The sequence below is a fragment of the Pavona decussata genome, unplaced genomic scaffold, assembly GCF_977016875.1.
Source record: "Pavona decussata unplaced genomic scaffold, jaPavDecu1.1 SCAFFOLD_56, whole genome shotgun sequence".
In the NCBI taxonomy this organism is placed as follows: domain Eukaryota; kingdom Metazoa; phylum Cnidaria; class Anthozoa; order Scleractinia; family Agariciidae; genus Pavona; species Pavona decussata.
This window is the reverse complement of record NW_028145478.1, coordinates 1,622,684-1,646,935: the sequence shown is the minus strand read 5'-3', so window position 1 is coordinate 1,646,935 and position 24,252 is coordinate 1,622,684. Positions and strand designations below refer to the sequence as shown.

Here is a 24,252-nt window from a genome sequence, read left to right as displayed (position 1 = left end):
CATAAATAAAAAGACATATTCAAGTTGGAAGCAAAGTAAACACCACACCAAGTTTAAGAAAGTTGGTCTGAATCAGCTAATTAAAACAGTACACCACAGTTACGGTATTTACATGTACGCGGAGTAACCGCTGTCAAAGGATGCTCAAATAACACAACCGTCGCTACTAACCAGCTGTAGTTGGAGTTGGACTTGATGTAACTGGCACAGTTGGCACTGACAAAGATGAAAAATAATAGTTAGCGCAATCTTTGGTAGACAAAACTTTTCTAGACACAAGATTAAGTTCAAAATGTAGTTCAAAAGTAGATTTGCTGTGAGGAAAACAGAAAAAAAGTGTGATATTATGAAGAGATCTGCTTCAAATACGAGGAAACGTACAAGCAAAAATGGCAGGATTGCGAGATAACACTGCACTGGAAGCCTACATTTCATTTTAAGAGCAGCTATACCTTTCCCAAAAGTTAAATCAGATCTCAAAGAAACCTCGCAGTTTTGCTAACATTAAGACCAAGTGATTCTGTACTCAATTAACAACTTAGCAATCTGATAACTAAAAGTAATCGTAAAACGTTATGTTGATGAATGGACACACAAATGAATTGCTGTCCAACTCATATCGAGTCAATTTTATATTGCAGTTTATGGGAACAAATGTGCATCATATAAACTAAAGAACAGCTTGAAAATGAATGCCGTGCATATAAAAAGGTCAATATTGTCCATGAATCAGGAAGGTTAGCTTTCTGGAAATTCACTCCGGGCCATTTACCCTCCAAGGATAATCCACTACGAATAATATAAACACCAAATAACAAAAACAAACACACCACGTTCCCAAACAATACCTAGTATACAGATGCCTCTCTTATATTCGTTCGATTTCTCATCCAAATCACCAAACGAATCCACTCTAAAAACGTTCTTAGGAGCAGAAGCAATTTGGTTGAGTTCTGATGGGTCAACGTCTTCTCCTATACCCAACACGAACACGGCTGCTCCTTTACTCTGGAGGCGAGAAGAGGCTACATCAAGAGGCGAAGGAGTTCCTTGGTCTTTCGACTGCTTTCCAGTTGTGATCACAAAAACAGGCTACAAAACACGAAAAGAAAACAAATTAAACTGATCAATGTAATACAAACAAAATCATCATCACCTACTTCCAGACTTCCAAACCTATAACACTTTTGCTAAGAGTTCGCTTACACTTGATACACCTCTCATTCCACCAGCCGGAGTCAACACTTCCTTGCCTGCCAGATCTAATGCTTTGTCAATTCTCCTCGAACCACCCTGGCATTGTAGGAGACCAACTCGTCTGTTGACTTCTTCACCATTCAGAAGGTTTCCAGTTAATGTGTTGAATTTCAGGTCCACTGTGGCATCAGTGCTGAATGTGATCAAGGCAATACGTCCAACAGATGGTGACACATCGTAAAAGGTGACTAAAGTTTGAACAAATTTCAGCACACGATTCCAGTTTCCGGGATCATCACAAACAGATGCGTCGATAATGAAGGTGGTGTCCATAGGGATTGGGCATGTTTCTTCTGTTGAAAAAAGAGGGAAAGTCTTTAACAAACCTCTTCTTGAACTAAAATCTTGGAATAAATTATTGTTTCTCCAAATGAAAATGAGTGGCATCCGCACTAAAACGCACATCTGAGATTTTATTTGCTACTTAAGCTATCACACTTAATCAGTCTTTATTGAATTATGACTATTAAAATGCTTTCCTAGGTACACTCAGAGTAACTTGAAAAAGCCATAAAGTACATCTATGTGCTAGAATACTCAAGTTGAGAGCCAAGTAAACACCAAACCGAGTTGAATTAAGTTTGTCTAAATCCGCTAATTAAAACAGTACACCACAGTTACGGTATTTACATGTACGCGGAGTAACCGCTGTCAAAGGATGCTCAAATAACACAACCGTCGCTACTAACCAGCTGTAGTTGGAGTTGGACTTGATGTAACTGGCACAGTTGGCACTGACAAAGATGAAAAATAATAGTTAGCGCAATCTTTGGTAGACAAAACTTTTCTAGACACAAGATTAAGTTCAAAATGTAGTTCAAAAGTAGATTTGCTGTGAGGAAAACAGAAAAAAAAGTGTGATATTATGAAGAGATCTGCTTCAAATACGAGGAAACGTACAAGCAAAAATGGCAGGATTGCGAGATAACACTGCACTGGAAGCCTACATTTCATTTTAAGAGCAGCTATACCTTTCCCAAAAGTTAAATCAGATCTCAAAGAAACCTCGCAGTTTTGCTAACATTAAGACCAAGTGATTCTGTACTCAATTGACAACTTAGCAATCTGATAACTAAAAGTAATCGTAAAACGTTATGTTGATGAATGGACACACAAATGAATTGCTGTCCAACTCATATCGAGTCAATTTTATATTGCAGTTTATGGGAACAAATGTGCATCATATAAACTACAGAACAGCTTGAAAATGAATGCCGTGCATATAAAAAGGTCAATATTGTCCATGAATCAGGAAGGTTAGCTTTCTGGAAATTCACTCCGGGCCATTTACCCTCCAAGGATAATCCACTACGAATAATATAAACACCAAATAACAAAAACAAACACACCACGTTCCCAAACAATACCTAGTATACAGATGCCTCTCTTATATTCGTTCGATTTCTCATCCAAATCACCAAACGAATCCACTCTAAAAACGTTCTTAGGAGCAGAAGCAATTTGGTTGAGTTCTGATGGGTCAACGTCTTCTCCTATACCCAACACGAACACGGCTGCTCCTTTACTCTGGAGGCGAGAAGAGGCTACATCAAGAGGCGTAGGAGTTCCTTGGTCTTTCGACTGCTTTCCAGTTGTGATCACAAAAACAGGCTACAAAACACGAAAAGAAAACAAATTAAACTGATCAATGTAATACGAACAAAATCATCATCACCTACTTCCAGACTTCCAAACCTATAACACTTTTGCTAAGAGGTCGCTTACACTTGATACACCTCTCATTCCACCAGCCGGAGTCAACACTTCCTTGCCTGCCAGATCTAATGCTTTGTCAATTCTCCTTGAACCACCCTGGCATTGTAGGAGACCAACGCGTCTGTTGACTTCTTCACCATTCAGAAGGTTTCCAGTTAATGTGTTGAACTTCAGGTCCACTGTGGCATCAGTGCTGAATGTGATCAAGGCAATGCGTCCAACAGATGGTGACACATCGTAAAAGGTGACTAAAGTTTGAACAAATTTCAGCACACGATTCCAGTTTCCGGGATCATCACAAACAGATGCGTCAATAATGAAGGTGGTGTCCATAGGGATTGGGCATGTTTCTTCTGTTGAAAAAAGAGGGAAAGTCTTTAACAAACCTCTTCTTGAACTAAAATCTTGGAATAAATTATTGTTTCTCCAAATGAAAATGAGTGGCATCCGCACTAAAACGCACATCTGAGATTTTATTTGCTACTTAAGCTATCACACTTAATCAGTCTTTATTGAATTATGACTATTAAAATGCTTTCCTAGGTACACTCAGAGTAACTTGAAAAAGCCATAAAGTACATGTATGTGCTAGCATACTCAAGTTGAGAGCCAAGTAAACACCAAACCGAGTTGAAGTAAGTTTGTCTAAATCCGCTAATTAAAACAGTACACCACAGTTACGGTATTTACATGTACGTGGAGTAACTGCAGTCAAAAAATGCTCAAATAACCCAACCGTCGCTACTAACCAGTTGTAGTTGGAGTTGGACTTGATGTAACTGGCACAGTTGGCACTGACAAAGATGAAAAATAATAGTTAGCGCAATCCTTGGTAGACAAAACGTTTCTAGACACAAGATTAAGTTCAAAATGTAGTTCAAAAGTAAATTTGCTGTGAGGAAAACAGAAAAAAAAGTGTGATATTAAAAAGAGATCTGTTTCAAATAGAGGAAACGTAAAAGAAAAAATAGCAGGATTGCGAAATACATGCAGCACTGCACTGGGACCATACATTTCATTCTAAGAGCAGCTATACCTTTCCCAAAAGTTAAATCAGATCTCAAAGAAACCTCGCAGTTTTGCTAACATTAAGACCAAGTGATTCTGTATTCATTTGTCAACTTAGCAATCTGATAACTAAAGGTAATCGTAAAACGTAATATTGATGAACGGCCACACAAATAGGTTGTTGTCCAACTCACAACGAGTCAATAATATATTGCAGTAAATGGAAACAAATTTCCATCATATAAAGTAAAGAACAGCTCGAAAATGAATGCCGTACATATAACAGGGTCAATATTGTCCACGCATCAGGAAGGTTAAGTCTCTGGACATTCACTCCGGCCCATTTACCCTCAGAGTATAATGCTCAACGAATAATATAAACACGAAGTAACAAAAACAAGCACACCACGTTCCCAAACAATACCTAGTATACAGATGCCTCTCTTATATTCGTTCGATTTCTCATCCAAATCAGCAAACGAATCCACTCTAAAAACGTTCTTAGGAGCAGAAGCAATTCGGTTGAGTTCTGATGGGTCAACGTCTTCTCCTATACCCAACACGAACACGGCTGCTCCTTTACTCTGGAGGCGAGAAGAGGCTACATCAAGAGGCGTAGGAGTTCCTTGGTCTTTCGACTGCTTTCCAGTTGTGATCACAAAAACAGGCTACAAAACACGAAAAGAAAACAAATTAAACTGATCAATGTAATACAAACGAAACCATCATCACCTACTTCCAGACTTCCAAACCTATAACACTTTTGCTAAGAGTTCGCTTACACTTGATACACCTCTCATTCCACCAGCCGGAGTCAACACTTCCTTGCCTGCCAGATCTAATGCTTTGTCAATTCTCCTCGAACCACCCTGGCATTGTAGGAGACCAACTCGTCTGTTGACTTCTTCACCATTCAGAAGATTTCCAGTTAATGTGTTGAACTTCAGGTCAACTGTGGCATCAGTGCTGAATGTGATCAAGGCAATACGTCCAACAGATGGTGACACATCGTAAAAGGTGACTAAAGTTTGAACAAATTTCAGCACACGATTCCAGTTTCCGGGATCATCACAAACAGATGCGTCGATAATGAAGGTGGTGTCCATAGGGATTGGGCATGTTTCTTCTGTTGAAAAAAGAGGGAAAGTCTTTAACAAACCACTTCTTGAACTAAAATCTTGGAATAAATTATTGTTCCTCCAAATCAAAATGAGTGGCGTCCGCTCTTAAACGCACATCTGAGATATCGCTTCCTACTTAAGCTATTACACTTAATGACTTTATTGCATTATAACTATTAAAATACTTTTCTAGGTACACTCAGAGTAACTTGAACTGAAAAGCCATAAAGAATGTGCCAGCATAAATAAAAAGACATATTTAAGTTGAGAGCCAAGTAAACAACAAACCAAGTTTAAGAGAGTTTGTCTGAATCAGCTAATTAAAACAGTATACTACAGTTACGGTATTTACATGAACGTGGAGTAACTGCAGTCAAAGGATGCTCAAATAACTCAACCGTCGCTACTAACCAGTTGTAGTTGGAGTTGGACTTGATGTAACTGGCAGAGTTGGTACTGACAAAGAAGAAAAATAATAGTTAGCGAAACCCTTGGTAGACAAAAATTTTCTGGACACAAGATTAAGTTCAGAGTGTAGTTCAAAAGTAGATTTGCTGTGAGCGAAACAGAAAAAAAAGTGTGATATTATGAAGAGATCTGCTTCAAATACGAGGAAACGTACAAACAAAAATGGAAGGATTGCGAGATAACACTGCACTGGGACCATACATTTCATTCTAAGAGCAGCTATACCTTTCCCAAAAGTTACATTAGATCTCAAAGAAGCCTCGCTTTTCGCAAACATTAAGACCAAGTGATTCTGTACTCAATTGTCAATTTAGGAATCTGATAACTAAAGGTAATCGTAAAACGTACTGTTGATGAATGGACACACAAATGAGTTGTTGTTAAACTCACAACGAGTCAATTATATATTTCAGTTAATGGAAACAAATGTGCATCATATAAATTAAAGAACAGCTTGAAAATGAATGCCGTGCATATAAAAAGGTCAATATTGTCCATGAATCAGCAAGGTTAGGTTTCTGGAAATTCACTCCGGGCCATTTACCCTCCAAGGATAATCCACTACGAATAATATAAACACCAAATAACAAAAACAAACACACCACGTTCCCAAACAATACCTAGTATACAGATGCCTCTCTTATATTCGTTCGATTTCTCATCCAAATCAGCAAACGAATCTACTCTAAAAACGTTCTTAGGAGCAGAAGCAATTTGGTTGAGTTCTGATGGGTCAACGTCTTCTCCTATACCCAACACGAACACGGCTGCTCCTTTACTCTGGAGGCGAGAAGAGGCTACATCAAGAGGCGTAGGAGTTCCTTGGTCTTTCGACTGCTTTCCAGTTGTGATCACAAAAACAGGCTACAAAACACGAAAAGAAAACAAATTAAACTGATCAATGTAATACAAACAAAATCATCATCACCTACTTCCAGGCTTCCAGACCTATAAGACCTTTGCTAAGAGTTCGCTTACACTTGATACACCTCTCATTCCACCAGCTGGAGTCAACACTTCCTTGCCTGCCAGATCTAATGCTTTGTCAATTCTCCTTGAACCACCCTGGCATTGTAGGAGACCAACTCGTCTGTTGACTTCTTCACCATTCAGAAGGTTTCCAGTTAATGTGTTGAACTTCAGGTCCACTGTGGCATCAGTGCTGAATGTGATCAAGGCAATGCGTCCAACAGATGGTGACACATCGTAAAAGGTGACTAAAGTTTGGACAAATTTCAGCACGCGATTCCAGTTTCCAGGATCGTCACAAACAGAAGCGTCGATAATGAAGGTTGTGTCCATAGGGATTGGGCATGTTTCTTCTGTTAGGAGAAAAGGAAAAGAGTTGAAAGTAGCGCTGTGTGACTAACTTAAAACTTTGAAGAAATTATTGCTATTCCAAAGAAAGATGATTGTTTATCTGTAGTAAAATGTGGATCCTATTTTGATGCCCTGCTTAATTTATATTTTAGCTGTTACACTTAATCCGTCTTTGTTGAAGCTAAACTGTTATAAGGAGAGAGATACGCGATATGCTTTCCATAGTAATCGCAGTATTTCTTGATAAAGTTAATGTGCCACTACAAATCCTGGTAGAAATTCAACATGGGAGCCTAGTGGAAACATGAAACTTGGCCCTGGTTACAATATAGACCAACTAACATTTGAAGCAGAGGTTGGCTTAACCCATACGAGTCTCTTGTAGTTCAGCTGTAGCACATCCGAACTAGTAGTTAGAAGGTTATAGGGTTAACTCCTGTTGAGAGCCCACAAGACCCTTGTGGGGACTTTGGTCTTTCACGCCTGCCTTTTTTTCCCGGAAAGTCGTCAAACTTCTCAATTGAAGACTTTCACTACCACTTGAAATCCTAAATCAAATGGCCTCTTCAAGATAAGGTCGCTTCTTTCCAAACTTGACTGGATGAATACTTAATCTAGAATAAAATGCCTTTGTTCCCATACAAACTGATCAAAATCTTAAAAATGCTACAATTATTGTTGCTTAATTAGCTCTGAAAAATAGGTGGTTACCTCCAATTTTCTTGTTGGATTTAAAATTCCTTGCTAAGATATGCTTTTCCCAAATAGTTGCAAAAAAAGACATTGTATTAGGAGGAACCGCCCTGGTGTCATATGGCACAGAGAGAAAAGAAACAAAATTCTCTACTAAATAATCGTTATTACCGAAGTAAAATAAAAGAATAATTGTTAATCATGGATGGAAGTAGACAAGTTGGGTTACTCCACCCAGCCCTGGACCTGTGAACATGCATAAGGTTTATCTACGTGGCTGCACAAACAAACCCTAAGTGAGCGTGGGAACTTTCAAGAATATGGAATGCCACCTGATACAGAGAAATAAACAAACGAAAGTCGAAATCAAGTAGTAAATGATCAATGATAAAGTGGCAATTAATGAGATGACAAATTATGTGACTGTTCACATCGAAAAAAGGAAAATCTGCATTGACCTTCCCGTATCACACATTGTTGGGTGTGTCTTTTTCTATTCTTCTGACCTTTACTGGGTTACCAGAATGCCAGTAGCCGTCATGCTTAAACGTATCATTATGGTTTGCTTTTTACCTGCAGAAGTTGGCGTAGGCGTTGGTGTTGGTGTAACTGTTGATGAAGGCACTAAGGGAGAAAATGCAATTGTTTCAAGTCAGCCTAATGCATTTTGATTCTTATTGACATTTATTATACAGCTTGTTTTGATGTATAAACTTGCAATGTGCACTTTCCAGCTCATATTTTAAGAAGATGATATATTTACAAATCGTTCTCAGCAGAAGATCACGGTTTTAAATCAAACTGATGTTCATCAGCTATACCCAAAGCCCACTTTTTTGCGTTGAATTACAATCTGATCTTATCCTTCATTAATATCATGGATCAACGGAGGAAACAAACAAGAACAAAAACCAAGAAGGCAGTTTACCCACGTCAGCGTGAAGCACAAACACGTGGCCATTTGGTTCAAATTACTGTCATCCCTGAAACCTATAATCCCTATATGTACCGACAGATGCCGCTGAAAATCTAGAAGGCTCATACGCAAAATGAAGACCATACAACCACGTTACAGACCTGAGCTAAAAAAAATTGCATTTGAAGCTACAATTGTGACAACTGATTACTAACAGCTGGATTACTTCCAAGAAAAAACGACTTACAGTCACATAGTCTGCCTCGTATTTGAGGGGCAAGAGCAATGACTCTCTTGAAAGATTCAGATAAAAAGACATTCTCTCGCGTGGAGGCAATTTGCTGGAGCTCTGATAGATCTGGTTCTTTGCCCACTCCGACAGCATAAACCGAAACTCCTTTGTCTTTTATTCCTTGAGATGCTACTGTTAATTCAGTGTAAGGCATAGAAGTAGTTTGCTTTCCATCAGTGACAAGAATCAAAACCTGCACAAGAAAGTGTAAATGAATCAATCATCTAAGAACTTATGAAATAAAAGATAAGACCAAGCAACGAGAATCTCTCCAGGGAAAACCTCTATGTGGATAGGTAAATCGGTATCTGAATAATAAGCACCAGAAATTTTGGGGGCACCTGTTCACCAGAGAAGAAGCTTACAGAATAGGAAAAAAGAAACCCAACCTCAATTGTATGCACCAGTCAATTGTTAATAAAATACAACGCTTAGAGAGGGATGAGGGTGAAATTACCTTTCCTCTTCTGCAAAATCTGATTGGGTTAGTGAGAATTTCATGGGTTAAGTTAAAAGTATAAAGAAACCGGTTAATACAGACACCAAGGGGACATGCGAAAGTGTCCGTATTAAGCGGGCTCTCAGAAAAAATCGTTACAGACACATGATTTATCGATACAAAGGTTTAAGCACACATTTCTTCGGCAACAAAACGTTGTTTAATTCTTAACTGTAACTGTAACAAGTTTAAACTAAAGAAACCTTACGCTCATTTATCAAATCCTCGGACTAAGAATTACGTTATTGTTCTTGAAACATGACAACGGAATCAAAGTCAGCATCAGTCTCCGAGGAGAGGCTGATGTTGATAGTGGTAAGCAAGGCTTGTCAAAGAGGAGGGAGGAAACGAGCAATGACTGCAGCAAAGACCAAAGAAGTGAAACTGTTGTGAGGGCATAACAGGCAGAAAACTTTATTAAAGACTATAGTACAAGGGTCAAACACCATAAGAAAGAGACTGATCAAATATGCCATGCTATTAAGCTACTGATTTTAGTAATAAAATCGTATTAACCCAAAGAAATCTGTCGTTATTTGAACAACGCACAATGTCTACATTTGGCATGATCAATTGTGACAAGGAAAACAGACAGTGCGCAGGAACCAGTGTCCGCAAAGTAGGGTTGACGATGTATGAAAATTTGTCAAAAAAGTGTCCGTTGTCCGTATTAACCGGCGTTCGTATTAAGCAGGTTAATTTAAGAGGAAATGTATGAGTATGAGTATGAGTATGGGTCAAACGAAACTATCCATAATATCTGGGTGTCCGTATTAAGCAGGTGTCCGTAGAGCGGGTTCCACTGTAGTGGTGCTGTAATTTGGAATCTCACCAGGAAAAAAAAATACACTTAGCAACATCTAAGGTCATGATGTATGTAGTGATTGGTTCATTGAACACTATAGCTCATATCATTTTGTCTGTAGTACACTACATGTTCGTTTACCTTTGATACACCTGGTCTCATGCCATTTGCAGTTTCGAACAATATTCTGTCTGCAAGCAGCAAGCCTTTGTCAGTGAATGTGAATCCTTCCTGCCAATGCATATCATCGAAAGCTTTATTGACTTCATCTGTACTCTGGCCATTACTGAACAGCAGCACAACCTCAGCATTGGTGCTATAGGCAACAGCTGCTACATGTGTACCAGAGGCACTAACATCAAGCTTGCTGACTATTGCTTTTAAGAATCTCTTCTTTCTATCCCAGCTGCTAACTCCGATGCTTGCCGATGAATCAATCACAAATGCTATGTCAATGACTGCCTTGCACTCTTTGACTGTGAAAAAAAAAATGAAAACTCTTAAATGCTGAGTAATTTAAACAACAAATTATAACTAAAACCATTCGTACACAGTTGCAGTCCCATGGATGTCCCTAATAAGCACATGTTTAGCAACGTTTTTAGTTACTATGTCCAGTGCTTCCCAACGAATAAAGCTCAAATACAAACTGGCTTGCAGTCCTTGTCTGGTGTGAGATTTCAATACGAAATGAGGATTTTTGAATGTACAGTCATCCATTTGTCTAAATATGAGCAAGACGATGTTTGCTGACAACTTGTTCTGCACTTTTTTGTTATTGTACTTATTAATTAATATATTTTTGAAGCAACCTGATTGTCGAGTTGGCACTACCACAAAGTGGCAACATAAAGGACAACACTTTTGTGACATTGTTGCCTTCACATACCACACGGTCCACTCTTCTCAGCTGTCACCAGATCACCAGTTAGACAGGACTGCCTCTCCATGAAACACTCGGACCGATCCTGAACATCATCTGATGCGCAGACGGGGCTAACCGTGTCAGGACATGTAGGGCAGATGCACTCTGCTGAACTATCCACAACTTTGCAGCCAATGTTGTAAGGTGCATTGCAGCCAACGGTCTTGCACGGATCCTCAACGTTGGTTGGTGTAGGTGCTGGTGTCGTAACAGTTGGAACTGAGCGAAATAAGGATACTCTTCAGAAGGAGAATCACAACCAAAAAGCCAGTTTATTCTATATAAAACGTACAAATAATCCCCATCCCATACTTCACAGGACGTTACTTAAGTATATCCATGCGCTTTTTGCCGTTTTCACTATACAGTGTTTATGTCACTGGCAACCGAAAAAATACTAGTAACGCTAACACAATCAGAAGAATATTCAGTACAAGCATTTATGATATTTTAAACATTGTTCTTGCACATTAAGCTACAGACATTGAGTGCCCCTCTTTAAATTCAATCCAAAAGGTGCGGGCTTCAAGAATTATTCTATCAAAGATTTTAGTAAACTTAAACATTTGACGTCTGTAATACAAGTTAACGTAATTTAAGGTCATTTATGAATGTATGCTGTAGTATTCTAAATAACTTTTAAGAACTGCCGTTTCTGGCGCTTAACTGAAACAATACCATTACAGTAACAATAAATAAAATGTAACATGTTTGCTAGTAACTAATCAGAAATATTCCAGAAGAACCAGTTTCCTCACAATAGGAATAACACATACGATTATTATTGTTGGAAGCAGAACACAAACTAATTTTATTTCTACACCAAAACCTGCATGTAAGAAAATTGGGAAAGCAATGAGTAGGGGATCATGTTTTCCTGGGATTAAATGTCCTAAGGCAAACAGATTCAGAACAAGGGAGTCTCGACAGCAAGTGTAAGAAAGCAAGTGCTAGAACAAACCTGTTGGAGTTGCAGTAGGCGTTGGAGTTAGAGTTGGCGTGACTACTGGAGGTGCAACTGAGAAAACAAAATAATTCCAGAGTTGTAAGTAAAGAAATTTTATTCATTGCTGTATTGGTCCAAGGCAGCGGGATGCAATGGAATGCGGTCAAGGATTTAAATTAAAGGCAGATATTATAAGAAATTCTCATATGCCATTTTAAAACTTCTGCAGTGAAACCGTATGTAGATTAAAGAGGTTCTACTACAGTAATTCACACTTTGCATAACAGATAAACTGTGACCACTGATAAAGGGTGAAACCTGTTCAGTAGAAATGTTGTTTTGCAATATCTCCACTAAAACGTTTCGAGCATTGTTCACTGTTTTGTGCTCGGCCTGTCTTGAAAGTCAAAAGGGTCAAAGAGACATTGTCGTGGAGATTTTGCTGTCGGTTGGTCAACAAATATTTTTAGCAAAGGATCTCTGCTCAAACATAATACTACTCTTAGAGCACTAGAAGAAAATATTAAATGATTTCTTTAGCAACTTTTCTGATACCTTTAGGAAGAAAAATCGGGCAACCTTTTCAAGCCGCACTCCATTTTCTTCCTGGCAATCCACACACAATCAAAATTAATACTAGTTGCTGGGAACTGGTATAGTCATTGTTAACAGATTTTACTACTTACAGTCACAAAGTTTGTCTCGTATTGGAGGGGCAAGAGAAATGACTTCCTGGTAGGATTCAGATGAAAATACATTCTCTTGGGTTGAGGCAATTTGCTGGAGCTCTGACACGTCAGGTCCTCTGCCCACTCCGACAGCAAACACTGAAACTCCTTTGTCTTTTATTCCTTGAGATGCCACTGTCAATTCAGTGTAGGGTTTGGATGTTGTTTGCTTTCCATCCGTGATGACAATCAAGACCTAAACAACAAAGTTACCATAAAATAAGCATGGAATTGCAGTAGGAGGAGATAGTTGTGACCAAAAAAAAGTTCCCTGGATCTAATAGGCAAATAGGCTCCTTTCAAAATATAAAAATTCAACTTGATATCAAGGTCCACAGGACTCAAAAAACAGAAATGAATAAAAAGCATGATATTCAATTTCCCTTGTTGGCGTCCTCTTGGCCTCATTGTCAAGCTGAATTTTGATATCAAAAGGAGTTTATTAAAGAGACCAAATCGAATTCCCAAGTGACATCAGTTTAAAGGCCTACAAAATCAGTGCCACGATGCTCCTTCCAGCAAATATTTAACTTTCTGGGAGAACTAAAAGAATTAAATCACATCAAGTCATTGGTGCAGGTAATAAAACTTGATGAACAAGAAAGGTGATAATTTATGAGTTACTTGATTTACACCCGAGTTACTTCATTTATCATAAATATCGGTACATCAGTCAGTATTATGACCATAACAATGCAGAGGAAACGTTGAGTGCATCATTTCCTGAAGTCCATTACACCAGGCCGCATAGCATCTTGCGTGTATAACTAACAATACTATTATTCCACGAGCGTGCGTTGTATATGAGATGATAGATAGCTAACAAGGCCCGTAGCGTGGAGTTGGCTATAATCATCTCATGTCCAACAAAGGCGAGTGGAATAGTTGTTTTATTAAAAACCACCACGAAATATTGCTAGATTTGCTGATTTCCCTTTGCAACAACAACCAGAAGACAATTTAATGGTCGCTATTTCTCGGGAATGGTATAATGACTCATGTACCATGGCCGCTAAACCAATCAAATCCCTGGAAATTACATCATACAAAGATCCAGTTTTTAATAATGGGGATTATAAAAAACATGAAGGAAGAAATGAGACTATGAGACTAAAGCAGACATAATCCGAAGCACAAATGGAGTTTAGACATCCTCATCCTGCGGTACCTGTGTTTGGTCCAACAGAGCACAAAAAACGTCTTGTCAGTCCTTTTGGTTAAACACTCCAAGAGTCTTGTTAAGAAGATTGCGTTTGTTCATGATCACTCCTGTTTCCATGTCTACCATACAAATGCTTCAGTGGATAAACACTATGTTTGCAGCCATAGCAGTACATGTTATGTGTCTCGAACTGGCTTTCTTCATCAAAGTGAGAGAAATTTCCTTAAAGGTAAGGCTTTGTTTCTTGCTCTGTCCTTCATAAATCTTAAGTGTTACTGATGGGGCCCACAATCTACAGAAGGTTGCAGTTTATCGCTAATATCATTATAGTAAACTTGTTAGGATCACTTTTAACTTACCGAACCTCCTCCTAAACAAATGCACCAAACCTTTAGTTGCACAACGTTTAGGTTCCATTGTTTACGGAAGTGAACGTTTAGTGAAAGTTTTGTTAGAAGAAACCTTTTTTGTCCTTCAAAACTTAGAATTCACAAAGATAAACAAGACAAATAGAAGTGACCTTTACATTACACAAGACGAACCTGCATTCTATAATAGTATAAATTGATTTTTAAGTACAATGTTTCTGTATACAACTACAGTGTTCATAATAACAACATCCTGGTAAGGCAAAATATGGAAAAAATTGTTGACAGTGTCAAAGTACATTCACTTTACCTTTGGTACACTTGGCCTCATGCCATTTGCAGTCTGAAACACTATTCTGTCTGCAAGCAGCAAGCCTTTGTCAGTGAAAGTGAATCCACGCTTCCAACGCATTCCATCAAAAGCTTTATTGACCTCATCTGTACTTTGGCCATTACTGAACAGCAGCACAACCTCAGCATTGGTGCTATAGGCAACAGCTGCTACATGTGTACCAGAGGCACTAACATCAAGCTTGCTGACTATTGCTTTTAAGAATCTCTTCTTTCTATCCCAGCTGCTATCTCCGATGCTTCCCGACGAATCAATCACAAATGCTATGTCTATGACTGCCTCGCACTCCTTGTCTGGGAATGAAAATTTGAAAACAGTTTAATGCTAAATATTTTAACCAATTACTAACACCATTCGTCCACAGTTGCAGTCCAAAGGATGTCCTTCTTTTTAGCACACGTTTAGCATAGCTTCCAGTTTGTGAAATGAAAAAATGTTTTCTGGAACTAAGAGAAAAATATGAACTAGATATATTTGAACTGTGGATGAAAGAATGAATAAGAGAGATCATCCCAGATAAAGCAAACTTCAAAAAGAACTTCAGGCTTTGGCAGGTCTCTAACCCATAACCTCTTCGATTGTAAATTCATAAGATACCCATAGAGGTCAACAATGCCATCACTTCACCACTGGCTTGATAGCTCAGCTGGTAGAGCAAGTCACAGGAATCCAAGAGGTCATGGGTTCGAATCCCATTCCTCAATTTTTTTCAGGCTTACTTTTCGCAACTGTTCAAGTTGTGTACATAACTGGGATAGTTTCCCTTATTCCTTAAAATGTTTTCTTGCAGAGACAATCCTACAATAGCTTCATCTAACGTTTTAGTCAACCTACATGAACGTTTTTTTTTCTATGCTTTTTTTTTTTTGGGGGGGGGGGGGGGGGACTTGCACCTCGAGTGAAACTTAGCAATTTTAGTTTCTACAATAATTATTACTGGTATGATGTGTTCTCATACCACATGGTCCAGCTTTTGCAACTGTCACCAGGTCACCACTCAGACAAGACTGCCTTTTCATGAAACACTCGGATCGATCCTGAACACCATCTGATGTACACACAGGACTGAGTGTGTCAGGGCATGAAGGACATATGCACTCAGCTGAACCATCCACAACTGTACAGCCAATGTTGTACGGGGCGTTACAGCCAACAGTCTTGCATGGATCTGTAATGTTGATATGACATGTTAACGATATTAAGAAATTCTGAGTAAGGGTAATTGTTGAGCATATCGCGCGTTGCAACAAAGCCAACTACTGTACAATTGTTTACCTGTTGTTAATGTGGCTGATGGTGTTGGTGTTGGTGTTGGAGCTGGAGTTGGTGTAGGTGATGCAGTTGTATCAAGCGGTATTCCTGAGAAGGAAATTTTCTACATAAGGAAATGGTACTAAGACTTAAGAGATTATTATCAAGGCCCTGAACTCATTCAGACTCTGATGCAGTATTTGCAATTCATAAAGGATAACCACCACGTTAGTGCAGGCGAACAAAATTTTAAATGTTTCCTAAAGAAGGAGGGGGTTAAAGTCAATTCAGAAGACAGAGTACATGTGGCGCAAAGAACAAATATTTGCCATTTTTGCACAAGTTGAGTCATAATGCGTGCCTGAGTTGAAAATGCAACTTTAACCACAATGTGGTCCAGACAATATCTTTTTCAATAATATTTCAATAATATCACACAACATAAATTTGTATACAATGTAACCAGAGACTGGACAAAATTTTGGGACCATTTACTTATAGAACAACATGGAAATAAAAAAATTAAGACACTGGGAAAAACAGGTCAAAATTAAAGATATCAATTTTAATGTAGAATCATGAAGGAAAAGCAAAAACCAGAATTAATACTAATGAAGGTGGACCATTAAAAACTAAACCAAAATCAGATGATGTAAAAGTTTAAACTAGAACAGAAAACATTGTTTGGATTTAATTTAACGAAACAGGTGTTCGGGAAGGAAAAGGAAAATCAACTATGTACCTATACAGAGGCCTCTCTTCATGTCCTTAACTTTGCTGTCTAGGTCCTCATATGAGTCCACTGTAAACACATTATCAGGTGATGAAGCAACTCTGGCAAGTTCTGAAGTGTCCACGTCTTCTCCTATACCCAAGGAAAACACTGGTGCTCCTTTACTCTTGAGGCGAGAAGAGGCCACATCAAGAGGCGTGTACACTCCTTGGTCTGTCGTTTGCTTTCCAGTCATGATAACAAGAACAGGCTACGGGGTGAGAACAGGACAAAAATCAACAATAAACTGGTCAAAAATTCAATTTTCACCATGTTCAACCTTATCATAAATTCACATGGAATACGGTTGCATGTTAAGTCTCGGTTTAAAAGAATTGCTTAGCGCAATTCTAATCAGATTGCGTGCTCGACCTCCGAAAATCACTTCCGGTGATGTCATCATGGGAATTTTAGTATGACTTTCCCACCATTGCCTCAATACAGCAATATGGGGAAGTGATATGGTGATAAAGCAAAGTCATTGCTTTGCCGTACTATTTTCAATGCGAGTACCAACTGGTGTTTTCTGCCTGTTTCAACCCCTATTTAATAGTTTTGATGACACTTTAATGCTATTCACTTCAAAGATACATTACTAAACCAGAACGTTTTTGCAAAGACAATTGTTGAGAATAATGTATTATTCAGTGAGTGACGCAGGCATAATAGGAAAAAGAAAATCGGAGTGCTTCTATAAGGAGTCGAACCTAAAACCTTTTGATTACTAGTTCGGATGCTCTACCACTAAGCTATAGGAGACTAGGTTCATGTGACAAAAATATCCTGCATATTGCTAAGATAATTACAGCCTTTCACTAAAGAACAGAAACACTATAGCTTAAATGTGGTACTTAAATCTTGAACTAAAGGTTAATAGTTAATGTTTTGAAGCCATCTCAGCAAGGAGTTACATCTCTTACAGCAGTTAATGCTCTTACCCTGGTGATATTTCTCAAGCCAGCTGCAGGAGTCAGCACTTCCTTGTCAGCTAGTTCCAAACCTTTATCAGCTCGTCTAGAACCTCTCAGACACTGTAGGCGACCTATCTGCCTGGTGACCTCTGCACCATTGAGAAGGTTTCCAGTTAATGTGTTGAATTTGAGAACCACATTGGCATCAGTGCTGTATTGTATTAGGGCAATACGACCTCCAGCTGGTGACACGTTAAAGACACTGACCAGAGTTTGGACAAAGTTCAGCAAGTGAACCCAATTGCGGCGACTTACACATCCAGACGAGTCAATTATGATAGTGGCATCCATAGGAATTGGACATTCCTCCCCTGTTACCAAAAAATGTGTAGATTAACATTTACGTTCACAAAAATTCCTTCCAGTACATTTAAAAAAATACAATTGAGATTGTTGGTGCATTTGTTCCAAAGGTATTTTGTAAGCAAACGTGTGAAATTTCTGGGCAGCATTAGGCATCATCAAATAGAAGAAAGATCCTCGCAGTTAGTACACAACTTTCAAAGCATAGTAACTTTGGTTCGACCTTGAAATGTTTATGCACTACAAACGAAAATAACATTGGTATAGCACACAAAAGCAAACGTGCACGGGTGTTGATGGAGGTCAGTCTGCTTGCCGAGATCTTCGTAACAATCGACCTTTTTTTAGGGGGTTACTTAGTTTTTGGAAAATCCACTGAGCAGCAGTGGGAAAATAGGAGGCTTGGATGTTTTTTAACTAGTGGCAAGTGAAACAAATGAAATGCTGACAGCTTATACTGCGATCCTGTTAGTATTCCAACTAACGTTTATGAAGTTTGTGACTTTTTTATGGTAAACATGTTTCAGATGAAACTTCATACATCTTCAGTATAGAACCCGCTAGTGGGTGTGATACAAATTCAGAAAGTATACAATATAGCTTATATCACACTCACTAGCGGGTTCTGTACTAAAGGTGAATGAAGTTTCATCCGAAACATGTTTACTTCTTTACTTTGGCTAATGATGGAGTTGATAGGGTATGCGGAAATTAGAACCGTCATCTCCAGAGCATGAATCATGAATTAAAACAAATAGTAAGTTACAAAATTTACCGTATTTTTCACTTGGAACTTTTGCACAGTCTTTTCGGCAGCCATTGAAACAACACTTGTCGTTATCTTTACAGTCATTGTCACGTTCGCATTCATCTCCTATTTTCAAATCACAGACTGCATCTAATTCTTTCCAAGGCACTGGGCAGCGACCAGGTTTATCTAAAAAACAACAATAATTATCATGAAGACTACCTATAACTAATGATGCCTTGAAGACCAACATAAACGTGTGCCATTGTAACGTCGCGTTGGATCTGCATAAATGGTTGGATGCTAACGTTCCTAGATGTAAAGCTAAGGCACTTGGTAATTCCATTTGAACGTGAAGTACCTCAGCTTTTTCTAGTGGTGAATGCAATGGTCCTACTCTATAGCCTGTTCAAGTCTCAAAAAGATAAATATTTTTCTGGGACTGGGTGATTCTTTTAGTATTTCTTTAATTTTAACTTTAAACTGGGAAGTCTAACTTGATAAACGTTCATGTATATAAAGAAGTTGCAAAACATGCAAGAGACATTCAGAATAATGACCACTACCTTACATGTTAATCTAGTCATTGATAAAGTTACCAATGAGCCACTTGACAGACTGGCATAAATCGAGTAAGCCCATTTATGAGGAAGGACTAATAGCTCACAAAAACGGGAATGGCTGTACAAAATTTTTGAATCAAGCCGAGTCCCAACAAGAGATTGGAGAGATGGCTACATACCCGCAACACAGTTAGGTCTTACTGGCCTTGCCACTCTTGTTCCCGGTATTTCTTTTCCAGCATTGTCCACACAGTACGCATCCGGTCCATTCAATTGGATAGGCTCAAATCTGCCATCGCGTGTACAGCGTGGAATGAATCGACCTGGGCGGTATTGTTTCAGAGCTTCTAAGTACGTCTTCTGGCATGCAGTAGGACTGGGACCTGAATAAAATGAAAAACCAACTGATTACTGGCGTATTTTTTATAAAGTCATCCGCTGACCGCAGCTATAGTGTACTGCCAGATAAAAGTTATAAGTGATTAATCATGCTTTGAAGTTTTACTTCAGAAAACAAGGTCTTGTGAGGTAACTATTTCCGTTGCATTGCAATTTTGGTGAGAAGGGATGAAGTGGAATAAAAAAAACTGTTGGCAACAACGTTTCTCTGACACAGACTGGCTCCAAAACATTACAGAAATCAGAAGTGGAATGGTCTCCGATGTGATGGACGTCCAATCACATTCAAACAAATTTCGTATAACTTTAATAGCCCTAGTTTGGCCTGTCCTAAGACTGGGCCTAGATGTATGTTTATATAGAGGGCCGTTCATTGCACAGCACTTACAATCACCTATCACTTACCATCACAGTCTGGTCGAGTTGGACGGGGTGTGTTCGTTCCCTTAATGGCTCTTCCATTGCTGTCTACACAGTAACACATCAGACCTTTACACTGAACTGGATCAAATGATCCATCAGGTCTACAAAATGGTGCAAATTCATCTGTTGATCCTCGAAGTGCTGCACTGCGTTGTATTTCACATGGTGTTCTTGGAGTTTCTGGATCTGGAAGAATTGCTCAAAATAAATATATATGTGCCAGGAAGTACGACAGCTTCAAGGGATACAACTACAGAATTGTTGGGATTGTATCGTGACTCTTAAGACCAGGAGGTATGGCTAATGGTCTCTGTTCAAGCAAAGCATTTTTAAAATCAGATTGCATTGAAGCCACACGTGAGGCTACTGCCCTGTAAGCTAATGTTGCAAAAACACAAACGAGGGCAAAAGGAGGCACTAATGCAACTATACTGTTGAGTACAAGGCTAACCATTTACATGACCTCTGCGGATTAAATTTTCTCTATATTAAATAATATAGATTTAATTTGACAATTTAAGAGCTGTGTTGTTGACTTGTTCGCTGTTTTGCATGAGCTTACATCAGCTTCCGCACGCACATTACTGAGGCGCGCATCATCAGTATGCACACAAACTTTAAGCCATAGGGAGACATCTTAACTGCTGTTGCTAGATTGCCTGATTAGCAATCCTCTGCCTTAAGGGACCACCTATCTCAATCTGAGGCTGGTCATTTCAAGATTCGAGATCTGGCGATATGGGGACAATGTACATTCTTTAGATAAAACTATCTCGTTAGAACAGGCATAAATAGGAGAAGGTCCTAACCGCGAGAAGGTGGACAGCTTGGAGTTTGAGGCAGCACAGTTTCATTGACACCTGAATCCAGACCATCACTACCAACGCAAAAGCATCTACTGCCATAACACTGGACCTCCTCGTAACGACCATCTGCATGGCACTTGGGAGTAAACCGTCCTGTAGAGTAAAATCTTGATGCTTCTTGGTAGTGGCGCTGGCATGTTGATAATCTCCATCCTACAGGTAATACAACAGCACAGGAAATCCTCAGACAAATAGCAAACGATGTTTTGTAGGTAGAATGCAACCACTTTTGCGGTACACCATAAGGTTTCATTATGAGCCCCACTAGAAATATGCTCCACGCAAATCTAAGATGATATAAGTCCAAGTCTTAAGCTGATTTTTATTGTCAAACCCCACCAACTGTGAAAAGCAAAACTTTCCTCAATAATAACCCAAATTGAAAACAAGCATTCCCTGAAAACTCCTTTGAATGAACATAAAGCCTGGGTTTACAGTGTTATCTCAAGGAATGGCCAACATCCAATTCAAATAATTTTATGATCCTGTAAGAGTTAAGTGTACCTCACTGAAGCGTAATTGTATGTAAAACAAGATGCCCCTCTAATGGCATTACACGGAATGCTTAATGTAGCCCCAATTATTCCCCATTGTATGTTTCGCAGATATTTAAAAACTATCCTCCCTTGGCATTTGAAATAATTGTCTGAATGGTTTTATTCAGATATATTGCGTGATACTTATCGTTGTGTTACTAGGCATCATACCAGAGATAACTATGCAATAACGTCATGACCCCGCTGAACTGGTCTGGCCTCCTCTAGCTCTAATCCTTCGCGTTGATCATTCGATCTGTTTTTTAAAGCGGAGTTTCTTTGCTGTGAACTCTCTCAATTTCTACTGTTTCAACTGTCGAGTACTACCTAGAAGTTATTATTTCGATTTACTGCTTGAAAAAGGTTAGTTTTCTCTCTGAAAACGGGAGATCAAAGTCTTAAATTCATACATGTGGCCGCCATTGAACAAAAACAACTTTTCGAAATGATGACTTGCTTTGACGTCACACAGGTAGAGATAAGTGGGTCCCCTCCCTCGTGATATACGCGCCGATAATAGATTTTGATTGGGCTGTTTTTGTTCAAGACAATCAGAAAAATAAATCCCTCCTGGGAGAGGGTAGAATTTAATCAAGGTTTAATGAATAAATCAAATAATGATTTGACGTCACACAGGAAGGGATGAGTGGGTCCCCTCTCTCGTGATATGAGCCCAAATAACAGATTTTGATTGGGCCGCTTTTGTTGAAGACAATCAGAACAATACATCCCTACCAGGGGAAAAATTATTTTAATGCATAAATTAATGTGGCGATTTGTGACTACGACGAAACCCGACCGAAACCTAGACACGTCATGCCCTGCAGGCATTCCATGTAAAAAACTGACAGGAAAGATGAACTACTTTCTCACCCTGGGATTCGCAGTTTGGTTTAATAAAGCGTGGTTTTGATGTTCCTGGGATTGCAATACCACGTTCATCAACACAGAGACAAATTGACCCAAGGCACTGTGTTTGATCATAGCTGCCATCTGCTCCACAGCGAGGGACAAAACGACCAGGAAGAAGGCGTAGTAATGCTGTTTTGAAGTGATTCCGGCATTCAGTAGTTCTCTTTACTGTTGACAAAAACAAACGGTATATATGTCACTGGAGTCCTCCGTGACTATGAGATCTTGATTTGTGACCCCAAACTAACACCAGCAAATTGGGGTTCAAAGAAAGCAAAACTTAAAAGTATCATTTACATCCAACACAAGCCAGTTAGTAACACCAAGTAGCAGACCCAACTTATGGGCTTCAATGATCAACAACTACACTTAGTTAATACATATTGTGAAATCTATGTGTGCGTGTTTATAGTTTGTGTCCACCATAGTTAACATGCACAATTTAGCAGCAAGGTATCGATGAACCACAAAAGAAGTTTTCTATTGTATCTGGGCTAGCTGGGGCAAGCCGTCCAGATCCATTGTTTCCTACAATGACGTCACCATTTTGCCTCTACTGACCTATTCAGAGCTATGACAACACTGCTGTTATGGATCCACCATGATACACCGGACATAGAACGCTCATTCCTTATACTACTTGTGACAAGAGTCAACATTCATTGGCGTATGGCTACCTGCTGTTTTACATATCAACCCAAATTGGTTCAAGATTGGTCACTTGATTTCACAAACAACGTTAAAATAAACAAAGCATCGCCTCAGTATTCACCACAAACATTAAACCATTAAACATTAAACGTATACATTAGAGAACAAGCAAAAGCAGCATATTAAAGCGGGTAAAGTCTGACCAACTTATAAACTGTGATTAGCTAGTTGAAGGTAGCCTCGTTTTTACCTGTTGGGTCACAGTCTGGCCATCCTCTTCTTCGAGATCCAGTAATTTCCCTTCCATCGTCATCAACGCACCAACAGTCCCAGCCAGTAGTGCATTGGACCGGGTAGTAAGAGCCATCTTCCTGGCACTGTGGAACCCACCGTCCTAATACATGTTTCTCGGTGGCTGATAACCTTTCTCTCTGACATGGTGACAGGGGAAGAGCTACAGATAAATATCAAAAATGGCAGAATTAAAATTCCACTGATAGCTATGGCAACATTGACTTAACAACACCACCATGAAACTTTTACTCCTCAAAATTACAATGTGTATTCTGCACTGTAGGGTTTCGTAAAATGTGTAAATGACAGTACATGACCTTTGATTGTTTGTTTGATTGATTTTGTAAGGAATGCATCTTGGTTGCTTACTTCTAATTAACAGTGAATGTCACTCACTATGTAAACGGCCTTTACCAAGTGCATGCTCATATATAAAAACCATGTTCTTTCAAAGACATTTTGAAACATCCATAATTCAAACTGACCAATTATTAAGATAAAGGCAATTTGAAATTGAATTTGGTTGTCTCAGAGGAAATGTATGATGGAAAACTGTCATGTTTACCTGGTGTAGCATCACAGGATGGAAATTCTGGAAGCAGCTTAGCTGTCTTCTTGATTTCTGTTCCCTGCTGGTCCACACAGAAGCAAACAGAAGCGTCACACTGTACAGGGAAGTACTTTCCATCCGGGGTACAATGAGGAATGTACCTGTCACCAGAAGGAGCTGTGTAGTATGCTTTTTGGTACTGTTCTTGGCAAGGTGTCTGTGGCTTACCTACAGACAACACGTGAATTGTTTAAGTATTCATATTTTGGTATATGAGAGGAATTTTCATGCAACGTATGTTTTGAATAGACTGTTTCATCGTTTTAGTTAAAGTTTTAACATTGCATGGATAAGAACCACGCGAACGAGATACGACACCCAAAATAGATGGAACAGAGACTACAAGCAAGAAAGAAGTGCTTTAACTGACAACACAT

The 24,252-nt window shown here is 39.0% G+C and overlaps 1 protein-coding gene across 1 annotated transcript in view; it reads right to left on the bottom strand.

Annotated features, from left to right (window-relative positions):
* The window catches only part of LOC146480090 (uncharacterized), a gene marked incomplete at its 3' end in the record, with an annotated part of 176,502 nt that overhangs the window by 36,103 nt on the left and 116,147 nt on the right, over positions 1–24,252 (bottom strand). Inside the window, exons 91-120 of the mRNA XM_085110092.1 lie at positions 23,831–24,043; positions 23,222–23,425; positions 22,282–22,488; positions 20,816–21,025; positions 19,989–20,192; positions 19,364–19,567; positions 18,649–18,810; positions 17,538–17,881; positions 16,570–16,810; positions 15,852–15,935; positions 15,535–15,744; positions 14,535–14,869; positions 12,653–12,890; positions 11,982–12,038; positions 10,985–11,239; positions 10,237–10,571; positions 8,747–8,984; positions 8,157–8,207; positions 6,549–6,892; positions 6,191–6,434; positions 5,514–5,558; positions 4,764–5,107; positions 4,406–4,649; positions 3,723–3,767; positions 2,983–3,326; positions 2,625–2,868; positions 1,947–1,991; positions 1,207–1,550; positions 849–1,092; positions 172–216 (exon numbers count right to left, since the gene is read on the bottom strand). Coding sequence (XP_084966218.1) covers positions 172–216; positions 849–1,092; positions 1,207–1,550; positions 1,947–1,991; positions 2,625–2,868; positions 2,983–3,326; positions 3,723–3,767; positions 4,406–4,649; positions 4,764–5,107; positions 5,514–5,558; positions 6,191–6,434; positions 6,549–6,892; positions 8,157–8,207; positions 8,747–8,984; positions 10,237–10,571; positions 10,985–11,239; positions 11,982–12,038; positions 12,653–12,890; positions 14,535–14,869; positions 15,535–15,744; positions 15,852–15,935; positions 16,570–16,810; positions 17,538–17,881; positions 18,649–18,810; positions 19,364–19,567; positions 19,989–20,192; positions 20,816–21,025; positions 22,282–22,488; positions 23,222–23,425; positions 23,831–24,043 — 6,324 coding nt within the window. The remainder of the gene's footprint in view (positions 1–171; positions 217–848; positions 1,093–1,206; positions 1,551–1,946; positions 1,992–2,624; positions 2,869–2,982; positions 3,327–3,722; positions 3,768–4,405; positions 4,650–4,763; positions 5,108–5,513; positions 5,559–6,190; positions 6,435–6,548; positions 6,893–8,156; positions 8,208–8,746; positions 8,985–10,236; positions 10,572–10,984; positions 11,240–11,981; positions 12,039–12,652; positions 12,891–14,534; positions 14,870–15,534; positions 15,745–15,851; positions 15,936–16,569; positions 16,811–17,537; positions 17,882–18,648; positions 18,811–19,363; positions 19,568–19,988; positions 20,193–20,815; positions 21,026–22,281; positions 22,489–23,221; positions 23,426–23,830; positions 24,044–24,252) is intronic.